The sequence below is a fragment of the Amborella trichopoda genome, chromosome 8 (assembly GCF_054954075.1).
Source record: "Amborella trichopoda isolate Santa Cruz 75 chromosome 8, AtrichopodaSantaCruz75HAP2 v2.0, whole genome shotgun sequence".
Lineage (NCBI taxonomy): Eukaryota > Viridiplantae > Streptophyta > Magnoliopsida > Amborellales > Amborellaceae > Amborella > Amborella trichopoda.
The window spans coordinates 17,454,769-17,473,097 of NC_142343.1; the positions used below are offsets into that span (position 1 = coordinate 17,454,769).

Sequence of the window (18,329 nt, forward strand, 5' to 3'; positions counted from 1 at the left end):
CCACTACAAAACTCAAATCATACAAGAGCGACTGAGACCTTGAAATGCGACATACATTCAATATGGATGACTTGCGAATTCATTTTAGCCTCATATTGTGGAATTTGAAGCTTCAAAACTAAGCAAATCTGAAATTTATTAATATTTAAGATACTAATTTTTTTTTTACAAGAGAACTATTTTTAGAAGGGAGTGGTTTATATAAGATTGCAACCTTAAACAATTGGCACACCTCCAAATTTGATTATATCGTAATTTTGGTGTAAAAAATTCTTAGGATGATCTAAAAATCTATTTTCATCTCTAATTATAAAATTTTAAACTCTAAAAAAATTAAAATCATCTGGAACTATAAACATATAAAAATCTTGAAAATGGACGGTCTAGATAATGTGTTATAAGACACTATTTCTAGGACTCAATCTTTTTTTCTTTTTGTCATATTCATACATCTCAATGTTGAAATGATAAATTAGAGGGTTTTTCAACATTAAAACAACCTTTTTCGATGAATTTTTGAAGTGCATCTTTAATTCTACATTTTAAGGATGCAACCTTAAATAAACTTTTTTCTTTTTGAAGTTATAATTCTCTCTTTTTTTCTTGTTTTTTTGTCCATCATCTAGGTAGTGGGATGATTGAATTGCATGCTCTGAAGTGCATTTTCAGGCAAGATTTATGAAGCAACTGTACAAAACCGTAGCTTTATGGAACTTTTGCTTCAAGAATAATTGGCTTGTGAAAGCAAATACATCGGCTTATACAGTTTGCGCTCTTACCCATCATACTTACCATATTATCTTGACGTGGTACCCATTCCCGTCATTATAATCATGACAAGATGGGCCGGAGCAGATATATCTTTTTTATCAACAGTTTTTTTATCATGCCATAGAGACTGAAGAAAAAACCAAAGTTTACATGATATGACTCACCAGAAAAAAAAGAAAAAAGAAAAAAAAAGGGCCTCTAAGTTTGAGTGGTTGAAAAAATGAGCCTCACCAGTACACAGTCCAACAACCAGCCAAACTTTAGCATATTCCCGTTATTGTACAAATTTTCTGGCATATGATTACACACTCAACTGTGGAAGCGAGCAGAGCATCTTAGAAGGCCAACCGGGGTAGATAAAAACTATCATTCTATACTTGGCAATGGCATTTTCCAATAATTCCAAGAATTATAATCTTCCTGTACAACATGTCAAACACTCAGTATTCCATTGCGCCAATGAGAATACAAAAAGCTCAAATTCATCAGAAAGGTACAATTACAAGAATAATGCTCATGTATTTCTAGCTCAATTACTTACACTCACCTGTTCTCCAAGTGAAGTTGGTGGAAACATGTCATGCACGAGAGTATGCAAAGAGGTATATGTCTTCACGCCAGTGCGATTGTTGATAGCCACTTCACCCTGCCAATTAGATTAGAATCAGAATCAACAAAGTTGAGTCAAATCGAAACTCGTAAATAAGCAATTCCAACATTTTCTATATACAAATGGCAGCTCATTTGCTTCAAAGAATACCTTTGGATTTATAATGAATATTTTCCCTTTTGGAATTCCAACTTTTCTGTAGCTGATCTCATCGGTTTCTCTGTTTCCAAAGCCCGCATAAAAGGGATTGTAATCAGAGGGAAAAAGTGCCCTTATATCCTGCCAAAGCAAAATATAACGATGTTGTTAATGCATGCATGGAATGGATAACTACTGAAAATGACCCCTTAAAACATTAAGCGCAAGTGTCTCTCTCTGCCTGTCCTCTCTCTCTCTCGCCTTAAAGCATTAAGCACAAGAGTCTTTCTCTCTCTCTCACTCTCACTCTCGCTCTCACACACGCACATCTAATCATCATAATGGATTTACTAATTAAAATGCCCAACAAGACAAAGTCACTTCAAAGGAATAAAAAATATCACAGGCATCATGGCATCAAAATGGATAACGTCCATTCAAACATTACGGCATGTATCTCGAAACTAATGGATGCTTTATTCTTACATTTTGTACGCGGAGGATAAATACCTAATGATTCTACAGATATCAATCCCAATAAATAGGACCATGTTGGGAGGCCCAGTTCCTAAAAGGATAATAATTCAGCACAATGCAGAATGAAAAAATGAGCAAAAGAGATTTTGGAAAATTGAAAAGAGTGTTTTTATTTGAAAAGCCTCCTGATCTTCAACCAGTTATGTGCTTCCATATAATTGCCTAGAGTTAGTGCTATAGCTTGTTTCCAGTACACAGCTAGTTGATCGAACCAAGTATCTGCGATTTCAGAAAATCCCTATCGAATGGTCTGTTCTCCCCGGTGGGGATAGGTGGATCAATTCCTTCACTTGGAACCGTACCAGAGAGTATCCTACCTCATATGGCTCGGCAGTCAACTCTTTTAGTGTTCCATCTTATATTCATCTTATATTGTATTTAACTTGATGAAATTTCTCATCAATCGATCCCATTTTCTGGATTTAATCAAATAATCAGATTAATTACATGATTTTCAAACTCAAAATTTCATCAATCAAATAATCGATTTTCTCTTCTCTCATCTTCAGAAGAATGAAACTAAAGCAAGATATCTCCCTCTATCATTACAATTTTATGAAAGGTAACTATCTCATTTTCATTCATATAGATACTATGAAAAATACCTTTCCCGATAAGAAATGACTTACTTTGGGATCTGATGGTACACTATTGCTCAGCACTTTTGTGGATCAACTCTATTACATAAGTTGATTCTTAACTTAATATCTCACACCTTGACATAAGTAAGCAGGTCTTATTCTATAGACCCAAAACCTCTATCATTGATCTTTACAGTGCTTCGTCTATCAATTAGATCTTTTATCCATAGAAATCACTACATAGGCCATATCCATTTCTTCATATCTTGGCTCCTATGTAGTTTCTTTCTTTGGTAAAATTGATAAAAACCACTCCTTTAAATGGTGCATGTAGAAGGCCTATTTTATCTTGTTTTATTTTGTTTGTTTATCCTTCTAGTATGTACTTTCTCTATTGTTAGTCCTGTTAATGTTTTATGCTTTTATTCTTTATATTTTATAGTAGAGATAGTCACATGTAATGACAGATCACTGCCATACTATTAGAAGCTTGTGGTAAGAATGGATTTCATTCTAGTGCCCAAAAATATTCCAAAGCCTTCATATGTTCTTCATTGCTTGTGTGGACAAGTCCTATATTACAAAGTATATAACTTTGATCATAGGCATCATTTCTAGTCATGTGGCTTCATAATAGTTATATAAAGCTTGCACATAATTTCCTAAATATTAAGCGGACATTTGTTATGGTCAGACATTTGTTATGGTCATTGATTCCATTCAAAGGATCTCCATTCCAAAACCATACGTGAGATTTCCATATCATACGACTCATCCCCTTATGTGCATCATAATAAAAGGAATAATCTATGGAATAAAAAAACATTGAAATATTTTCATTATGTTATCAATTGACAAGGGATGGTGTTTTTACAAGAAATCTTTAGCCAGCCTTTCTGAATTTCTTAAAACCAAGCTCATTGGTCTTAAATAAAAAGGGTTACTCCCCCCAACAATTTCATTGTCCTCAACACTCCATATTTCTAGGAACTAGACACTTCAATGATCTTTGATGGTTATAAGGCTATCCAAGGTACAAACAAGATGGATGTTTGTCGTCCCATCCATTCTTGTTAGTCCAAATCCCAACAGAGCAAATCAAAGAGGGGATAATTAATAACAAAGTTTTTATGTTGTTGATTTCTAGGTTTAGTGCTTCACATCCCCTATGCCGCCTATTGGTACCAGTACAGTAAGATTAGCCTACAATAGAGAACCTATATATGTAACCTTTCGCTCAATACTAAGATCAACAATTGAAACATTTGAGGCTGAATCAATCGTGGATATACAACAAAAGGAATTGTTCTATCTACGAAATTTAACTTTCACAAAGCATTGGCTTCTTTCAACAATTTTTTTCTTTCCATCCAAAATTTATTGTAAGGATGGGAATGGTAAGTAAAAAAAAACTCAAATCGCACCACCCCTCATTATCATTTTAGCATTTTCCCAATTAATTGGGGTAGGCTACATGAATCCTGGTTCTCCATTTTGCTCTATTAAAGGCCATATCCTCAATGAGGCCACAAGTCCCCATATCTTTTCTGACTACTTCCAAACACGTTCTTTTGGGCCTACCCCTTGTCTTTTTCAGTCCTTCCACTTGAACTAACTCGCACCTCCTAATAGGCATTGTACTTGATCGGTGCCACACATAGCCAGCCCACCTAAGTCTACTCTCTCTCATTTTATCACCTATTGGTGCCACTCCTAAATTCTCTCAAATAGACTCATTTCGAATTATATCCCTTCTTGTCTTGCCACTCATCCATCTCAACACCCTCATCTCCGCTAAACTCATTCCATGGGTATATATTGTTTTTTGTCCGCCAACATTCCGCCCCATAGAGCAAAGCTGGTCTCACCGTTGTCCTATAGAACTTGCCCTTCAACCTCATTGGTATGTGGTGATCACATAATAGTTGCACATCTCCATTTCGCCACCCAGCTCTAAGTTTGTGTGAGACATCTTCCTCGATCTCTCCATTTTCCTGGATTATCAACCCACGATATCAAAAGAAATCGCACCACCCCTATAAGAGGTAAATGTCTCTTTTTCTTCTAAACTCGTTGAAATAATTTGTAATAAGTTATTGCTACAATTCAAGAGGTCTTATCAATAAAATTGCCATTTATCCGATATCTAGGTATATTTAGCAATCCATTTATACTAATAATTCTTCTCATTTCCCCATTGAGGAAACTGATCCCATAAAGGAATTGTACAGCACAAAATGATATGACATAAAAACAAACAAATTTTCAAATAAAACAGAAAAGGTGGACCTTTCACTCAAATTGGTTCGTTTGGACAAGGACAGATAGGAAATCTCCAACTCCAATTCAATTAAATTACAATATTCAAATTTCACTCAATCAAATTGAGTAGTATATGATGCCAATTTTTTATTTTATTATTTCAAGTTCAACGAAGTTGAAGAATCCAAGAATTGCCTTTGATAGCTCGAGAGAGTTTTATGATCCAACCGGACCGAAAAAAAAATGTTTTTTTATCCCTTGAGCCTTAAAGGGAAGATCTTTCCTTGACAAAAATTTTTATATTCTAATACTATATTTCTAATATTAATCGTCCCGATACCCTTTGACATGCACCCACCTACTATCCCTTCTCCATTATTGCAATCTCCCTCCCTCCCAACTCCTGATCATTCTCCAATGGCACCACCCCCCTCTCCCCAATTGTTTCCCCCCCTCTCCAATTCTCCGTTGGTGGTGTCGGGTCATGCTTGCAGCCCCCAAGCTGGCCCTCTCATTCGTCGGCCTCTGCTCCCACCTTGCAATCATACTTTCCCATTTCAATAGGCTTAAGTTTCGTCTCGAGTATGGACTCAGCTCAAGGCAACATCAACAAAGTGCTCCACCTAGTTGGCTTCAAATTCGACGACTCAAAGTAGACGTGGAGGCCTTCTTTTGATCCAACCCTCAATCAAGGTTCAAAGCAATTTCCAAGCTGACCAGAGAACTCGTCAAGTTATCTTCAGGCATAAACTACAACCAAGGAACTAGAACAACCCATAGTGCTCCATCGTCTTCGCCCCCTAGAGTGGTCGCCTCTAGACGTTCTACTAGACACTGCCTCTCCATTCCCAGAAGATGAAGATCTTGGTTTGGAACATCTATGGACCTTGGTTGCACTCTAAAAACCAATGCGGTTAGAGCATATTATTCAAAACATGCTCTCGCAATCTTGGCTCTAATTGAAACGAAGCTCCCATCCCCTTCCCTCTTTCAAGTTAGACAAGTCTGGGGAAGGAGGCCTTATCATTGGGTGGCCCTAGATGCAGTCAGAGCCTCAAGAGGCATCTGGGTCATCTGGGACCCTTATTCCCTTACCCTATCTAACACCATTGTCGCGGCTTACTAGGTCATAGTTTCACTATCCCAATCTTTCGATGGACTTCCTTGCAAATCTTTAGCCATTTACAGAGCCAACTCCAACTCTGCAAGGACTCAGCTCTGGCAAGAACTCGATGCGGCAGTATCTTGCCCTCCAAATAGGTGGTGTCTTGGTGGGGACTTCAATGACACCAAATGGTCTTATGAAGAAGCAATTTATCTAGGATCACACACCAGCCATGCTTCTTTTTGCTGACTTTATTGCTCGCCAAGAGCTCATAGACATTCCTCTTCAGGGGGCAGTGTTCACATGGTCAAACCATTCCCCTGCTTCCCTTGCTTTCTCCAAAATAGATAGATTTCTTTGAAGCCCCGAATGGGAGTCGACCTTCGCCGGCACACACTCACTAGACCTCCCTAAAACCACCTCTGACCATAAAACCCTCTAGCTCAGCACCCTACCCATCTTTTGGGCACCTAGACCCTTCCAATTTGAACTTGCCTAGCTCGAAGAACCCGGCCTTTCATCTTTTCTTCCTTCTTGGTGGTCTTCTTTTTCCCCCCTTACCCAAGAAAGGGCAAGTTTTAGACTTCAAAAGAACTCTCTCCTTAAAAACTCCCTTAAATCCTGACGTTGTCTGCTTCCTGACAACTTCCAATCCTAGAAAGCATCCCTTCAAAACTCTTTCCAAAACCTCGACACCCTTGAGGAGTCTCGGCCTATCTTTGAAAATGAACATCTCCTTCAAACCCAGGTCAAATCGGACTACTCTTGTATGATGCGAAACGAAGAGATTTTTTGGGCCCAAAGTTCCAGAGTCAAGTGGCTCAAATGCGGGGATCTCAACACTGCATTCTTTCACATAATTACCAACTGCAGAAGAAGAGACAATTCTATCTCCCATATTCTTTCCCAAGGGCTGGTAATTGACCAACCCCATCTGAAAGAAAGTACTGTTATAGACTATTTCCAAAATCTCGTTAAGCTCCCACTCGTCCCCCCCCCAGCATGTTCGACCTTACCTTTTATTCCATTTCCCCCACTCAAGCAGCCTGGCTTGAGAGGCCGTTTTCAGAGGCTGAAATCCTCTCATCGATTAACGATCTTGGGCAAGAACGCTCCCATGGCCATGATGGTTTCTCGGTGACCCTGCTTAAGCACTTCTAGAATCTTCTCCGCCCCAATCTTCTGTCCTTCTTGGCCAAATTCCATGGCCATGGAATCATTCACAAGGGCATGAATGCCACCTTCCTAACTCTCATTCCCAAGGTGTTGAAGATCTCAAAGACTTTAGACTAATTACCCTAATCAACAATTCATATAAAATTCTTTCCAAAGTCTTAGCCTCAAGGCTTAAATCGGTCTCGAACTCGGTAATCTCCCCTATTCACAGTGCCTTTGTTCAAGATCATCAGATTCTAGATGGAGCCCTCATAGCCCACAAATGAATCCACTCAATAACCTTGTCCAAATCCCCCAGTCTTGTCAGCAAACTCAATTAGGAAAAGGCATACCACCATGTCAACTGGGACATCCTTGATGAGACCATGCATAGGACCGGGTTTGGGGTCAGATGGAGAAAATGGATCCAAGGGTGTATATCCTTCATCCCACTTTTCCATTCTTATCAATGGCTCCCCTTGGGGATTCTTCCCTTCCTTTAGGGGCCTCAGACGAGGAGACCCCCTCTCCCCTTTCTCTTTGCCATTGCAGGCAAAGTGTTTAACAAAGCAAACTGGCCACCTGGAAGAGTCACTACCTCTCTCCCGAGGGGAGAACCACCCTCTTCAATGTCCCCATTTTTCAGATGTCCCTCTTCACATCTCAATATCAATGGGTCAGCTCCTAGAACGTCTCATGCGAAATTTCCTATGGTCATGGGATGGCAGAAACAAGAAATTCCATCTCATATCGTGGAATTCAGTTTGTCAACCCAAAGCCACAGGGGCCTTGGGGATTCGTAGCATCTAGAAACACAACCTTGCCCTCTTGGGAAAGTAGTGGTGGACACTCGCACTCTCATGGGATCAACTTTGGCACAACATTCTCAGCCACAAATACCGCCTCCTCTCCCGTCCCTGGTCTCTCCCCTCAAGATCTCCCCATGACGCATCGGCTGCCTGGAAATCTATGCAACGTTGCCTCCTGTTATTCATTTCTCTCATCCGCTTTCACCCCAGGAATGGGACGAAAATTAGGTTTTCGACTGACCTCTAGGTAGGGCACCCCCCCCCCTCCCTTTTCTTTTCCACCCTCTTCAATTTGGCTAGGGACCATGCGCTTCCATTACAGACCTTTATTAGCCTTCCCAAACCCTTAGATCTTGAAACCCTGACTTCCGCAGAGCCCTTGGAGACGAAGAAATCCCTGCCTTAATTTAACTCTCTTCCCTTATTCACTCCTCTCATTCCATCCTCGGTGAGGACAAAACCATTTGGAACCTAGATCCCTCATGAAATTTCTCTGTATCCTAGATCCCTCATGAAATTTCTCTATATCTTCCTTCTACAATCACCTAATCCAGCCACCTCCCATTATTTCCACAAAATTGGCAACCATAGCCAAAGCATGGATCAAATTTTATTCCTCCACAGTTGCAGGTCTTCCTTTGGATTAGCCGGTAGGAAAGAGCCCTTACAGTAGATCAATTACAAAAAGTGCTACAAATCCCCAATCGATGCGTGATATGCCTATTGGAGGAAGAAACCAACTCTCACCTATTTGTAGGCTGCCTATTTCCTAGTCTTCTATGGGAGCACTTGCTTCATCTATTTGGCTGGTCATGGGTCACACCAACTTCAGTTCCCCAGCTCTTCCAGCAAGCATCATATCTTCCCTGGCCCAAATCAGGCACAATGCTCCGGAAAGTATCTTTGCGGCCATCCTTTGGTCAATCTAGAAGGACCGTAACAATAGGATTTTCCAAGGGAAGCATAATCACTCTCTTAAAGTACCACAAACCATCAAGTGTTTTGGTAATCTTTAGGGCCACCAACCATAACCAATTCAAGCTCTTCTCGGCTTTTGACTTTTTTCTCAATTGCCCCACCATCTTCATCATCGACCTAGGCAGGTCACTCATTCCTCTCTCTGGAAAGCCTTGAACCAAGGCCAGACTAAACTCAACTTTGATGGATGCGCCCTTGGCAACTTGGGCCAAGCGGGCATTGGGGGTTATCTTTAAAAACTATTCGGGCCCTTCCCTTCTTACCTTCTCTTCCCAAATTGGTTTTGTGGATTCCACCTTGGCAGAAGCCCATGGCCTCGTGGAAGGTCCCAGAAGCTTTAATCCCAAATGGAGCACTGTATTGGTCGTAGAGGGGGACTCCAAAAATGTTATTTCCTAAGCCTCCAGAGAGGTAACTCCACCATGGAGACTTTGGACCATTTTTTATGAGATTTCCGATATTTGCAGGCATATACAGGTCTCATTGACTCATATCTGGACGGAAGCCAACCAAGTGGCCGACACTCTAACTAAACAAGGAGCTTCTTTAGCATCACCATAATTGCTGCTACTAGGATTTTCTATTATATTTATTTGATCTCAACCAACTTATTGGATTTGAAAATATAGTTCTTTTTTGGTTTTGCACAAAATCGTATTTGGCTTATAGTCAAGGAGTGTGCATTTTTGTATCATGTAATCTCTTCTACTCTTAAACCACAATCAACAGTTTCAAAAGAACAATAATATATTAGTCGGACTTCTACTGCAATAGCATGAGTGACTCACATTTCACTTGGTTCCTGGGCCATGATCATAAGATTTCATTAGAAAGATGGCCGAGTGGTTCAAGGCATAGCATTGAAACTGCTACATAAGCTTATGTTTACAAGGGTTTAAATCCCTCTTTTTCCATATCTTCACCTAATCTACCAATGTTATTGACGGGAATGTATCAAATTCCAATCAATAGCATTATTCCAATAGTAATAACTTTTATTTACAATACAAAAATTTTCTATTCCTTACTATTACTGCTGCCTGGCTATGGTGCAACAAAGAATGAAAGCAGAGGGAAAGAGCAGACAAGGAATGAGTGATCCAATTGTGCGATAGATGAATAGCAAAAAAATCTAGAGCCGCAGCTAAAGTTGCAAAATCGAAGCTAGAATCTAGCTTGTGAATAATCCAAGGAAAATCACAAATATAGGAATCAATGAAGGACTAAAGAAACAAGAATAACTACTAATTCATCATCCAATATATTCCCAAATATTTTGTGAAATCGTCTAAGATATTAATCGGCAAAAGTATTGGAGTTGGTTGAATATATTTACCAAAATAAGCCAATCCTTTCTTACTTGTACCTGCACTATAAAGCTAAAACAACAATAATATTTATATCATTTGTAGGTGCAGCCAACTCCCCATGCGATAACTCTATGATTTTCGGAGGTAAAAGAGCACCTAACCAATTAGAAACAAAAATAGATAGGAATTTAGTTCCAATAAGGAATCCCAGGGACCATATTCTTCTTCTCCAATCTGAGTTTTAGTCAAGTCTCGAATGACTTACATATTCAAAATTTCAAATGACGGTCAGTTGGAATAATTTGTGGTTTCCAAACAACTATAGTGGTTGAACCACAGTTGTTGGAGGCGGAAGCAAGTTCCAGAGCGGGATGGGTTTGGGTAACACCGAACCGGCTATATAGGGTGGAAGCTCCATGGGATTTTAAGATTTATGTCCATACATTCAACAAGTTAAGGAGCTCCATCCTAGGATACTTGGGAGTGAGATCCCATGTCATTAGGATCGAGGTTTTGACTTGGAGGGTCTAAGCTTCACTATACATAAACGATTTCAGTTAATAGATTATGATAAAATTAGGATCCAGCTAATGCCTTCTTGATCCATTATGATACACCTTAGTTCATTACTAGTGCATTTGTTATAGCACTCTAATTTACTACATTAATACAATTAATAATATCATAAATTAGCTCATTATAATATTAAACTGTATATCTTTAATGCCATAATACAAGTATACCACGATGTGATAAGCACCACAACTCTAAAGAAATAACGCTCTAATACCAAGGAGAGGAGCAATAGTTCAATTAATAATATAGCTCCTCTCCCTGAAGGAATCCTACAAACTTGTATCTCAAGATCCCATTTTGTAGAGAGTAAGATCTATATTTCTCTAAACCAGCTCCCTCTAACATCCCTTAGAGGAACAGTGGGATCGAGTTCCCAAGGTGGGACCATGGCCTTACCCCCAATGTTCCCGCAATATGGGTTGAGCCTAATAAGTAGCAAAGAAGTGATAATTACTTGGGCATGGACATGAAAACCTCTAATTTGCCAATAGAAACGTTAGCCTACTTCCACACCAGATAGATCATATATCCCTTTTAGTTTGTTGATGAAACATTCATATTATCACAGATAGAAATGAAACTAAGTTAACAAGGAATATTTTGATTCAATCATCTCTTTCTAGACGATCTTACTTTCGCGTTGACTTTGCTTTGACTTTACTTTAATCGTAAAGTACATTTCAGATACCGAGTAATAAGTAATTAGATATCATGACTATCGATTTGAATCTCTTTTTCCAGATTTAGGAATAGTAACCGATTCAATAAATTCCTCATTTACCGAAATAATTGACTTATCTTATCATAATTGACTTATTTTTAATCATTGACTTCCTTTTTTCCGATAGTCATCATCATCATCATAGCCTTTTTTCAACTATTTAGGGTCGGCTACACATATCCCGGTTCGTCATTCTGCTCTCTTATGGGCCATACCCTCAGTGAGGCCATATCTTTTCTTGCTACTTCTAACCATGTCCTTTGAGGCCAACCCCTAGGCGTTTTTTACTCTTTGACTTGAACGAACTTGTACCTCTTAACAGTTGTTGTACTAGGTCTACACTGCACATGGCCAGCCCACCTAATTCTCCTTTCTCTCATCCTATTGCCTATTGGAGCCACACCTAAGCTCTCTACAATGTATTAATTTCAAATTTTATCCTTTTTTGTCTTGCCACTCATCTATCTCAACGTCCTCATCTTAGCTACATTCATCCTATGGGAATCTTGATTTTTCACCGCCCAACATTTTGCCCCATAAAACAAAGCTTGTTTCATCGATGTCATATATAGAACTTATTTTTCAGCTTCATTGGTATGTGACGATCAAATAAAACTCCAGTCGCACATTTCCACTTCACCCACCCAACTCTTATTTTATGTGCGACATCTTCCTCAATCTCTCCATTTCTCCACTCACCCACCCAACTCTTATTTTATGTGCGACATCTTCGTCAATCTCTTTATTTTTCTGGATTATTGATCCAAGATATCAAAAGTGTGCTCGTTTTGGTATTTCTTGGCAGTCAATCTTAATTATTTCCTCATCTTTACACCTATTATTACTAAATTTGTGTTTCATGTAATCCGTCTTCGTTCGGCTAGTTTTAAAATCTTTAGATTCTAAATCGTCCCTCCAAAGTTCTAACTTTGCCGATGTTGCTTCGGGTCTCATCGATCAAAACTATGTCATCCACAAACAACACGTACCACTGTACCGCATCTTGTAGGTGTTTAGTTAAGTCGTCCATAACTAAGATAAAAAGGTATGGTCTCAACGCTGACCTCTAATGTGTTTACATTGTCACTGAAAACTCACTCGTCTATCCACTAGTTGTTCGCACAAAAGTTAGTGCTCCTTCATACATATCTCTCACCAAGTAGACATAGTATTTGGTGACTCTTTTCTTTTCCAACACCCGCCAAATTAAATTTTGAAGTACTCTATCATAAACTTTTTCTGGATCAATAAAGACCATGTGAAGTTCTTTTCCATTTGTCCAATCTTCTTAATCAGTTGCATCAGTAGGAAAATAGGCTCAATTGTTGACTTCCCTGGCATAAAACCAAATTGATATTCTGATACACTCATTTCATACTTCAATCATTGCTCAATCACTCTCTCCCACAACTTCATAGTGTGGCTTGTAAGTTTGATCATTCGATAGTTTGCACAATTCTGTATGTCTCTTTTGTTCTTGTAAATAAGTATCACAGTACTTTTTCTCCATTCGTCCGTATTTTATTTGTTCTTAACTATTTGTTGAACAGCTTGGTCAGCCAGTCAATGCCGATCTCCCCAATGTACCTCCAAACCTCTATCAGGATACCATCTGATCCTGAAGTCTTTCCTATCTTCATACTCTTCAAAGCTTTTTTCACTTCTGATATCCTAATCCTACAAATATATTTATGACATCCTCCCTCATTTATGCCAATGGTTCTTTCTACCGTTGTGTTCCCATTGTGTTTGTCATTTAATAATTTTTAAAATAAACTCTCCACCTTTCGTTGACCTCTTCATCGTTCACCAAGACCTTTTGATCATCACTCATAATGCTTTTAATATAGTCTAGATTGTTAAGATGTTTCCCATTTTTGCTAATTTGAATACATATATTTTACCTTTTCTTATTCTTAGTTTACTATAAAACTTATAATATGCCTTAAGTTTTGCTTTACTTACTATTTGTTTAACATTTTTTTTAGTATTTTTATATTCTTGTACGTTTGATCATCTGTTACATTGCCAATACTAATTTGCTAAGAATCTATTGGATTGAAGCTATAGCGTCATCTTTGGCTGGAATCGCAATATCTGCAAGATCCAGATCACAATTAAACAAATCGTTGGAATACCCAAAGTGAGGCATTCTCTAATAACTATATATTCTTCTCATGGATCAATGATGATTACAATATCGGGAAACCCTATCATATATTTGATCTCGCCCAGATATTTCTGCAAGTGAGATAATTGTCTCTTCAACATTGCCGCATCTCTTTTCGGGGGACGATTAAATAACCCATCTTTTGTTTTGCTCTCAAGTCCCTGAACTTATGAAGTCTTCTTCTATAGTAGACCAATTTGTTGATATATCACCAAGCCATTTTTTATTGACATAGTGACACCGAACCTTCATTGCAGCTGATGCTACTGAATCAGCTGCTTTGTCTATTGTACCTACTATTAAGAAGCATTTTCCTCTACTTGCTGCATCAAAAACAAAATCGCAGGCTTCTAATAAAGAACGAGTAGTTCTAGTAAGATTTGTAATATGAATGAGTTGTCTCACAGCTGACATCCTATAGAAAGAAACCACATACCAGTTTTAGCAATATCCTAGAACCATGATGAACCCTTAACAAGTCACATGTGAGCCAAGCATGTTTTCTGGCAGAACATGAAAAGAACACGTACTTCCGAGCCAAAGAAAGAAAAAAAACACTCATAGCTAACACGAAAACTAACTGCAATTTTATAAAAGTGGATAATTTGGTGACCAAGAGAAAAGGATATAAGCTAAGTCAACCTGGAAGAATTGATTTATTGTCACATCGGGTTGTCTCAACAAAAATTTGAGTCATGTTCATGTGAATCATTTATGTCTTTGCTTACCTCCAAACATGCAATCTTGAATTCATGAGGTGCTCTTCGTATGACTGCAAAAAAGGTGAAAATGTATCAGGAGGTCATGTAATACAGGACACGTGGCAGAGATTGACCAAATGTTAGCAAAAGCAGAATTTACTGGCCAGCCCTTTAATATGTAATATGCATTCAAACACAGTGCATGTGTTCACATGTCCATGCACACTAACACAAACAATCAGCCGGTGCAGATAACATAAATTATGACATGTCTATATTGGAATTACAAGTCAAGCAGAACTCAAAATGAAAGAACAGACCCCACATGCACACACTTCAAGCCCACCTACAAACTTCATGCAAAGAAGTCCCAATGTTCTCAAATTCGGAGCAAAAAGGATAAAAAAAAAGGTAATTCTAATGAAAACCTTAATACATTATTTAGGTTAAACAACACTATGATCGGTTACTATAGTAGATTCATTAATACCTTGACATGAAGCAATCTCAACTGCAATTGCAACATGAGGACCTTCATGCATATTCCAACTGTGATTGCAACATGCATGCATGGTTATCAAACACAGGTGACTTGAAGCTTACAGGGTTCAAGAACCCACTAGGTTACAAACTCCATGCTTCAAACATGTGGTCAGATCTATCAGACCACAAGTATTACTACTAGAGAAGGATAGAGTAATCCTGGAATAGAAAGATGTGCAGTGATCATATGACGAATCATAACTTTTCCCTCGCAGGTCTTATCATGGTGCTTCAAGTTACATTTCGAAGATCTCAGTTATTTACAAAAGCTATCCGAGGTTTTTTTCATAATTTTACTGTTTTTGGCCTCAAATCTTAGTATAAAATGCATGCCTGAAATAGTGACGAATTTTAGGATTAATTAGAGCTTTTTTGGTATTTACTGATCACTATGGGTATTTTAGAGTCTTAAATTGTTTACTTAGATCTCAAGTTGTTTCATATGCTTATAAATAGACTATTATATGCCCAATGTGAGGGGGTTAAGAAATTCTATTGAAGTTGGAATGTAACTTTTGAGTTCTAAAGTTGTGATGCTCAATTGCTGGTTGTTACACTCTCCCTCTTTTGAGATTTTCCCACTTCAATCTATATGCATCAAAGTAGTATAACAGCAAGCTTGATAGTCCCAAATTAGAGATCCAATAGCTGCAAGAGTTTCTTGACCCACTCCCCATGTATCAAGATTTTCTTGCTTTCAATGATTCTTGCTGCATCATCTTAGTTGGCACCCCACCCCTTTAGCACTGTGAATATATAAAATAAAAGCCAGCTCTTATGACTCTTTTGAGACCATTAAAGGGTTGTTTTATTATGGCACACGAGGTCCAAATCAATAACATACCAAGGCAGGGGTTGCATATAATTCCATTTCGCAAGAAATTCTTCACGTTCATGTGGTGTAAATCCCGCTTCCAAGCAGTTACACATTTAGAAGGACTCAAAAACTGGTGAACTTAGCAACTGTTGCAAAAGTTTGCGCATTATCCATGACACAATCTTAACTATAGCCTTTAAGAACAAGACAAGCCATGTAAGGGTTGATAGATAATAGTACAAAAAGCGCTACTAAGGAGCCTACAAAACCAAGATATATAGGCCTGCCTGCATCCACACTAGAATGGAGGAATACCACCTACGGTTAGCAGAAATAGGCCAATGATTTCAAAAGCAGGAGGCGGCGCCTGTGGGGCCAGAGGGGCCTTGCCTCAGTGGCAGGGTGAGTGAGGGGTTTTAGGGAAAACCCCGTTCCATACTTTTTGAAAAATGTCATGGAAAACCCCCTTCTTGCAACCTTTTTACAAAATGTCAGATTTTTATAATGTTACTTTAATGTTGAAAATAGTATCAACAGGATGCGTGAACCTGTTTGAGTATGAATCAGTGAGATTGAAATTACTGAATTACATACAAAGCAATCCCCACCACGTAATAGTGCACCTATACGTCTTCATCGACGTTTTTCGACCGGAAGATCTAGAGCTAACTATCGAGACTTTGGGCTATCCGGCCAAGCAACGATCCAATATCCAACAATTAACACACGCCGAGATTCAAAAACCACACTGGCCTGACCATTAGCCACATGGCTCTATTATGGCATTTGACAAGTCCATCAATTACAGACCACAAATAAAAGTATTGAAGTAGTGACGAGCAGAGCAACATATAACATATATCTCAAATTGCAAAAAAAAAAAGGACGCTCTGAGGGTCATATGACCTCCCCCAAACAAAGTTGCATCTCAGATTAAAAACAAAAAGGCCACCTCTGGTCACCTTGCCCACTCCTAACAATGAATCAACTAGTTCTTTAACATGAATGTGTTCTTTGTCTCCTTCAAATCAGCTTCCTCCTCTTTATCTACTACTCTCCCTCCTCTATGACAAACTTGACCTAGCTAAGATACCAAGATACAGGCACATGTACGGGAAATTCTGATATGCCTCAGCAGTTCCTTAAATTCAGGATATAGATACACTTACAAGTATCATATCTAACAAATCCATAAATTTTACATATTACAGCCTGTGATATGTAGAAACATATGTATCCAACATAGTGATATACATATAAATAACATCATCATTTGAGCCTTATTTCAACTATTTGGGGTCGGCTACGTATATAACATATCATAAGGTAAAATGTTAAACTTTTCACTTTTTTTTTTATAATTATGTCTATTTATACTTACAAGGATCCTAGCATTATCTAGTGACAGTATCAATGTCGACGGTATGAAACCAACATGTTGTATCAGGCATCATACATATATAGTACTTACCCTAAGTCTGTAGGTGATTCTTCTCTGGAATCATTGTTTTAAAAAACGATCCGCCCGATGCCTAGGCAGCCTGGACCAAAATACCACACTCCCGGACCCAAGCGGCCCTACACATGCGGATGTACCTGGGCGGGCGCCCAAGCGGGCTAGGCAGGCACCCAGGCGGGCGCCCAGGGATGTCGGCTTTTTTTTAAAAGCAAAATACCCAAAAGGGAAAATAGGATAATTTTGACCATCAAAAAGGTTTAAATAGGTTATGGGGGTTATTTTTAACCCCCAAAGTTAAAAGAAAATTCCATAATCCCTCAATCTCTTGGCTATACCTGTTTCTGAGAATCAAAAGTATTTTTTGTGGTTTGAAGAAGCTTCTTAAACATTTTCACTTATTATGAAATATGGAGAGTTGGAGACTATTACTAATACATATGCTATTAGGCTTCTAAATTTTGTATGGTTTGAATTTTGAAATTTTGAACAAGTTTATTCTCAAAGTGCTTTCTGTCATATGTTTGTATATAAAAAAATATGTTACAATATCTTCAAATGGAATAAATTCTAAAATTGACACAAATATATGTATATAAACCACATATCTATATAACTTGTACAACAGGGCGCCCAAGGTTCTGGGCGCCTGTCTGGGCACTGGGCACTAGGGGCCGCCTAGCGTTTTTTGAAACCATGCCTAAAATCAATCAACCACTTACTGAAATCCCTCAACATCTTCTATAGCAATGGGGTCAAATTGATGGAATTCTTGAAAGTGCTCCTTCAACCTCATGCACTTACTAGACTAGATTGTTTGATTTCTTTTGCTAAAGCCTATTTCTCTTATTGTACGAACCTCTTAGAGTATGCATGTCGTTGATACTAAAAATGATAAATTAAATGTTAAGTATGAGGCTTACAACAAAATCGCCATTTCAAAGGAACACTAAACATGCCAAGTTCAAAATGTAGATGTTCATCTTTTGGAAGTGCTTGGTTTTGTTCCCACGTTGCCTCCACCATGTTTGTTGGGATTAGGAGTAGAACCGAGAGTGAAAACTGGATTGGAAGTGAGGGATCGTGAAA

At 38.5% G+C, this 18,329-nt stretch overlaps 1 protein-coding gene across 5 annotated transcripts in view; it reads right to left on the reverse strand.

The window, feature by feature from the left end:
• Positions 1-704: 704 nt before the first annotated feature.
• The window catches only part of PAH1 (Lipin family protein), a 35,530-nt gene continuing 17,905 nt past the window's right edge, over positions 705-18,329 (reverse strand). For 3 of the 5 annotated variants that reach the window (XR_016061130.1, XR_016061127.1, XM_006850592.4), the window contains 4 exons: positions 14,452-14,495; positions 1,532-1,660; positions 1,319-1,417; positions 705-1,191 (listed from right to left, as the gene is read on the reverse strand). Coding sequence is in view for 1 of the 5 variants with exons in the window: in XM_006850592.4 (XP_006850655.1) it covers positions 1,138-1,191; positions 1,319-1,417; positions 1,532-1,660; positions 14,452-14,495 (326 nt within the window). In the remaining 4 variants the exon portion in view is untranslated. The remainder of the gene's footprint in view (positions 1,192-1,318; positions 1,418-1,531; positions 1,661-14,451; positions 14,496-18,329) is intronic. The other 2 variants (XR_016061128.1, XR_016061129.1) reach the window with 1 other exon arrangement.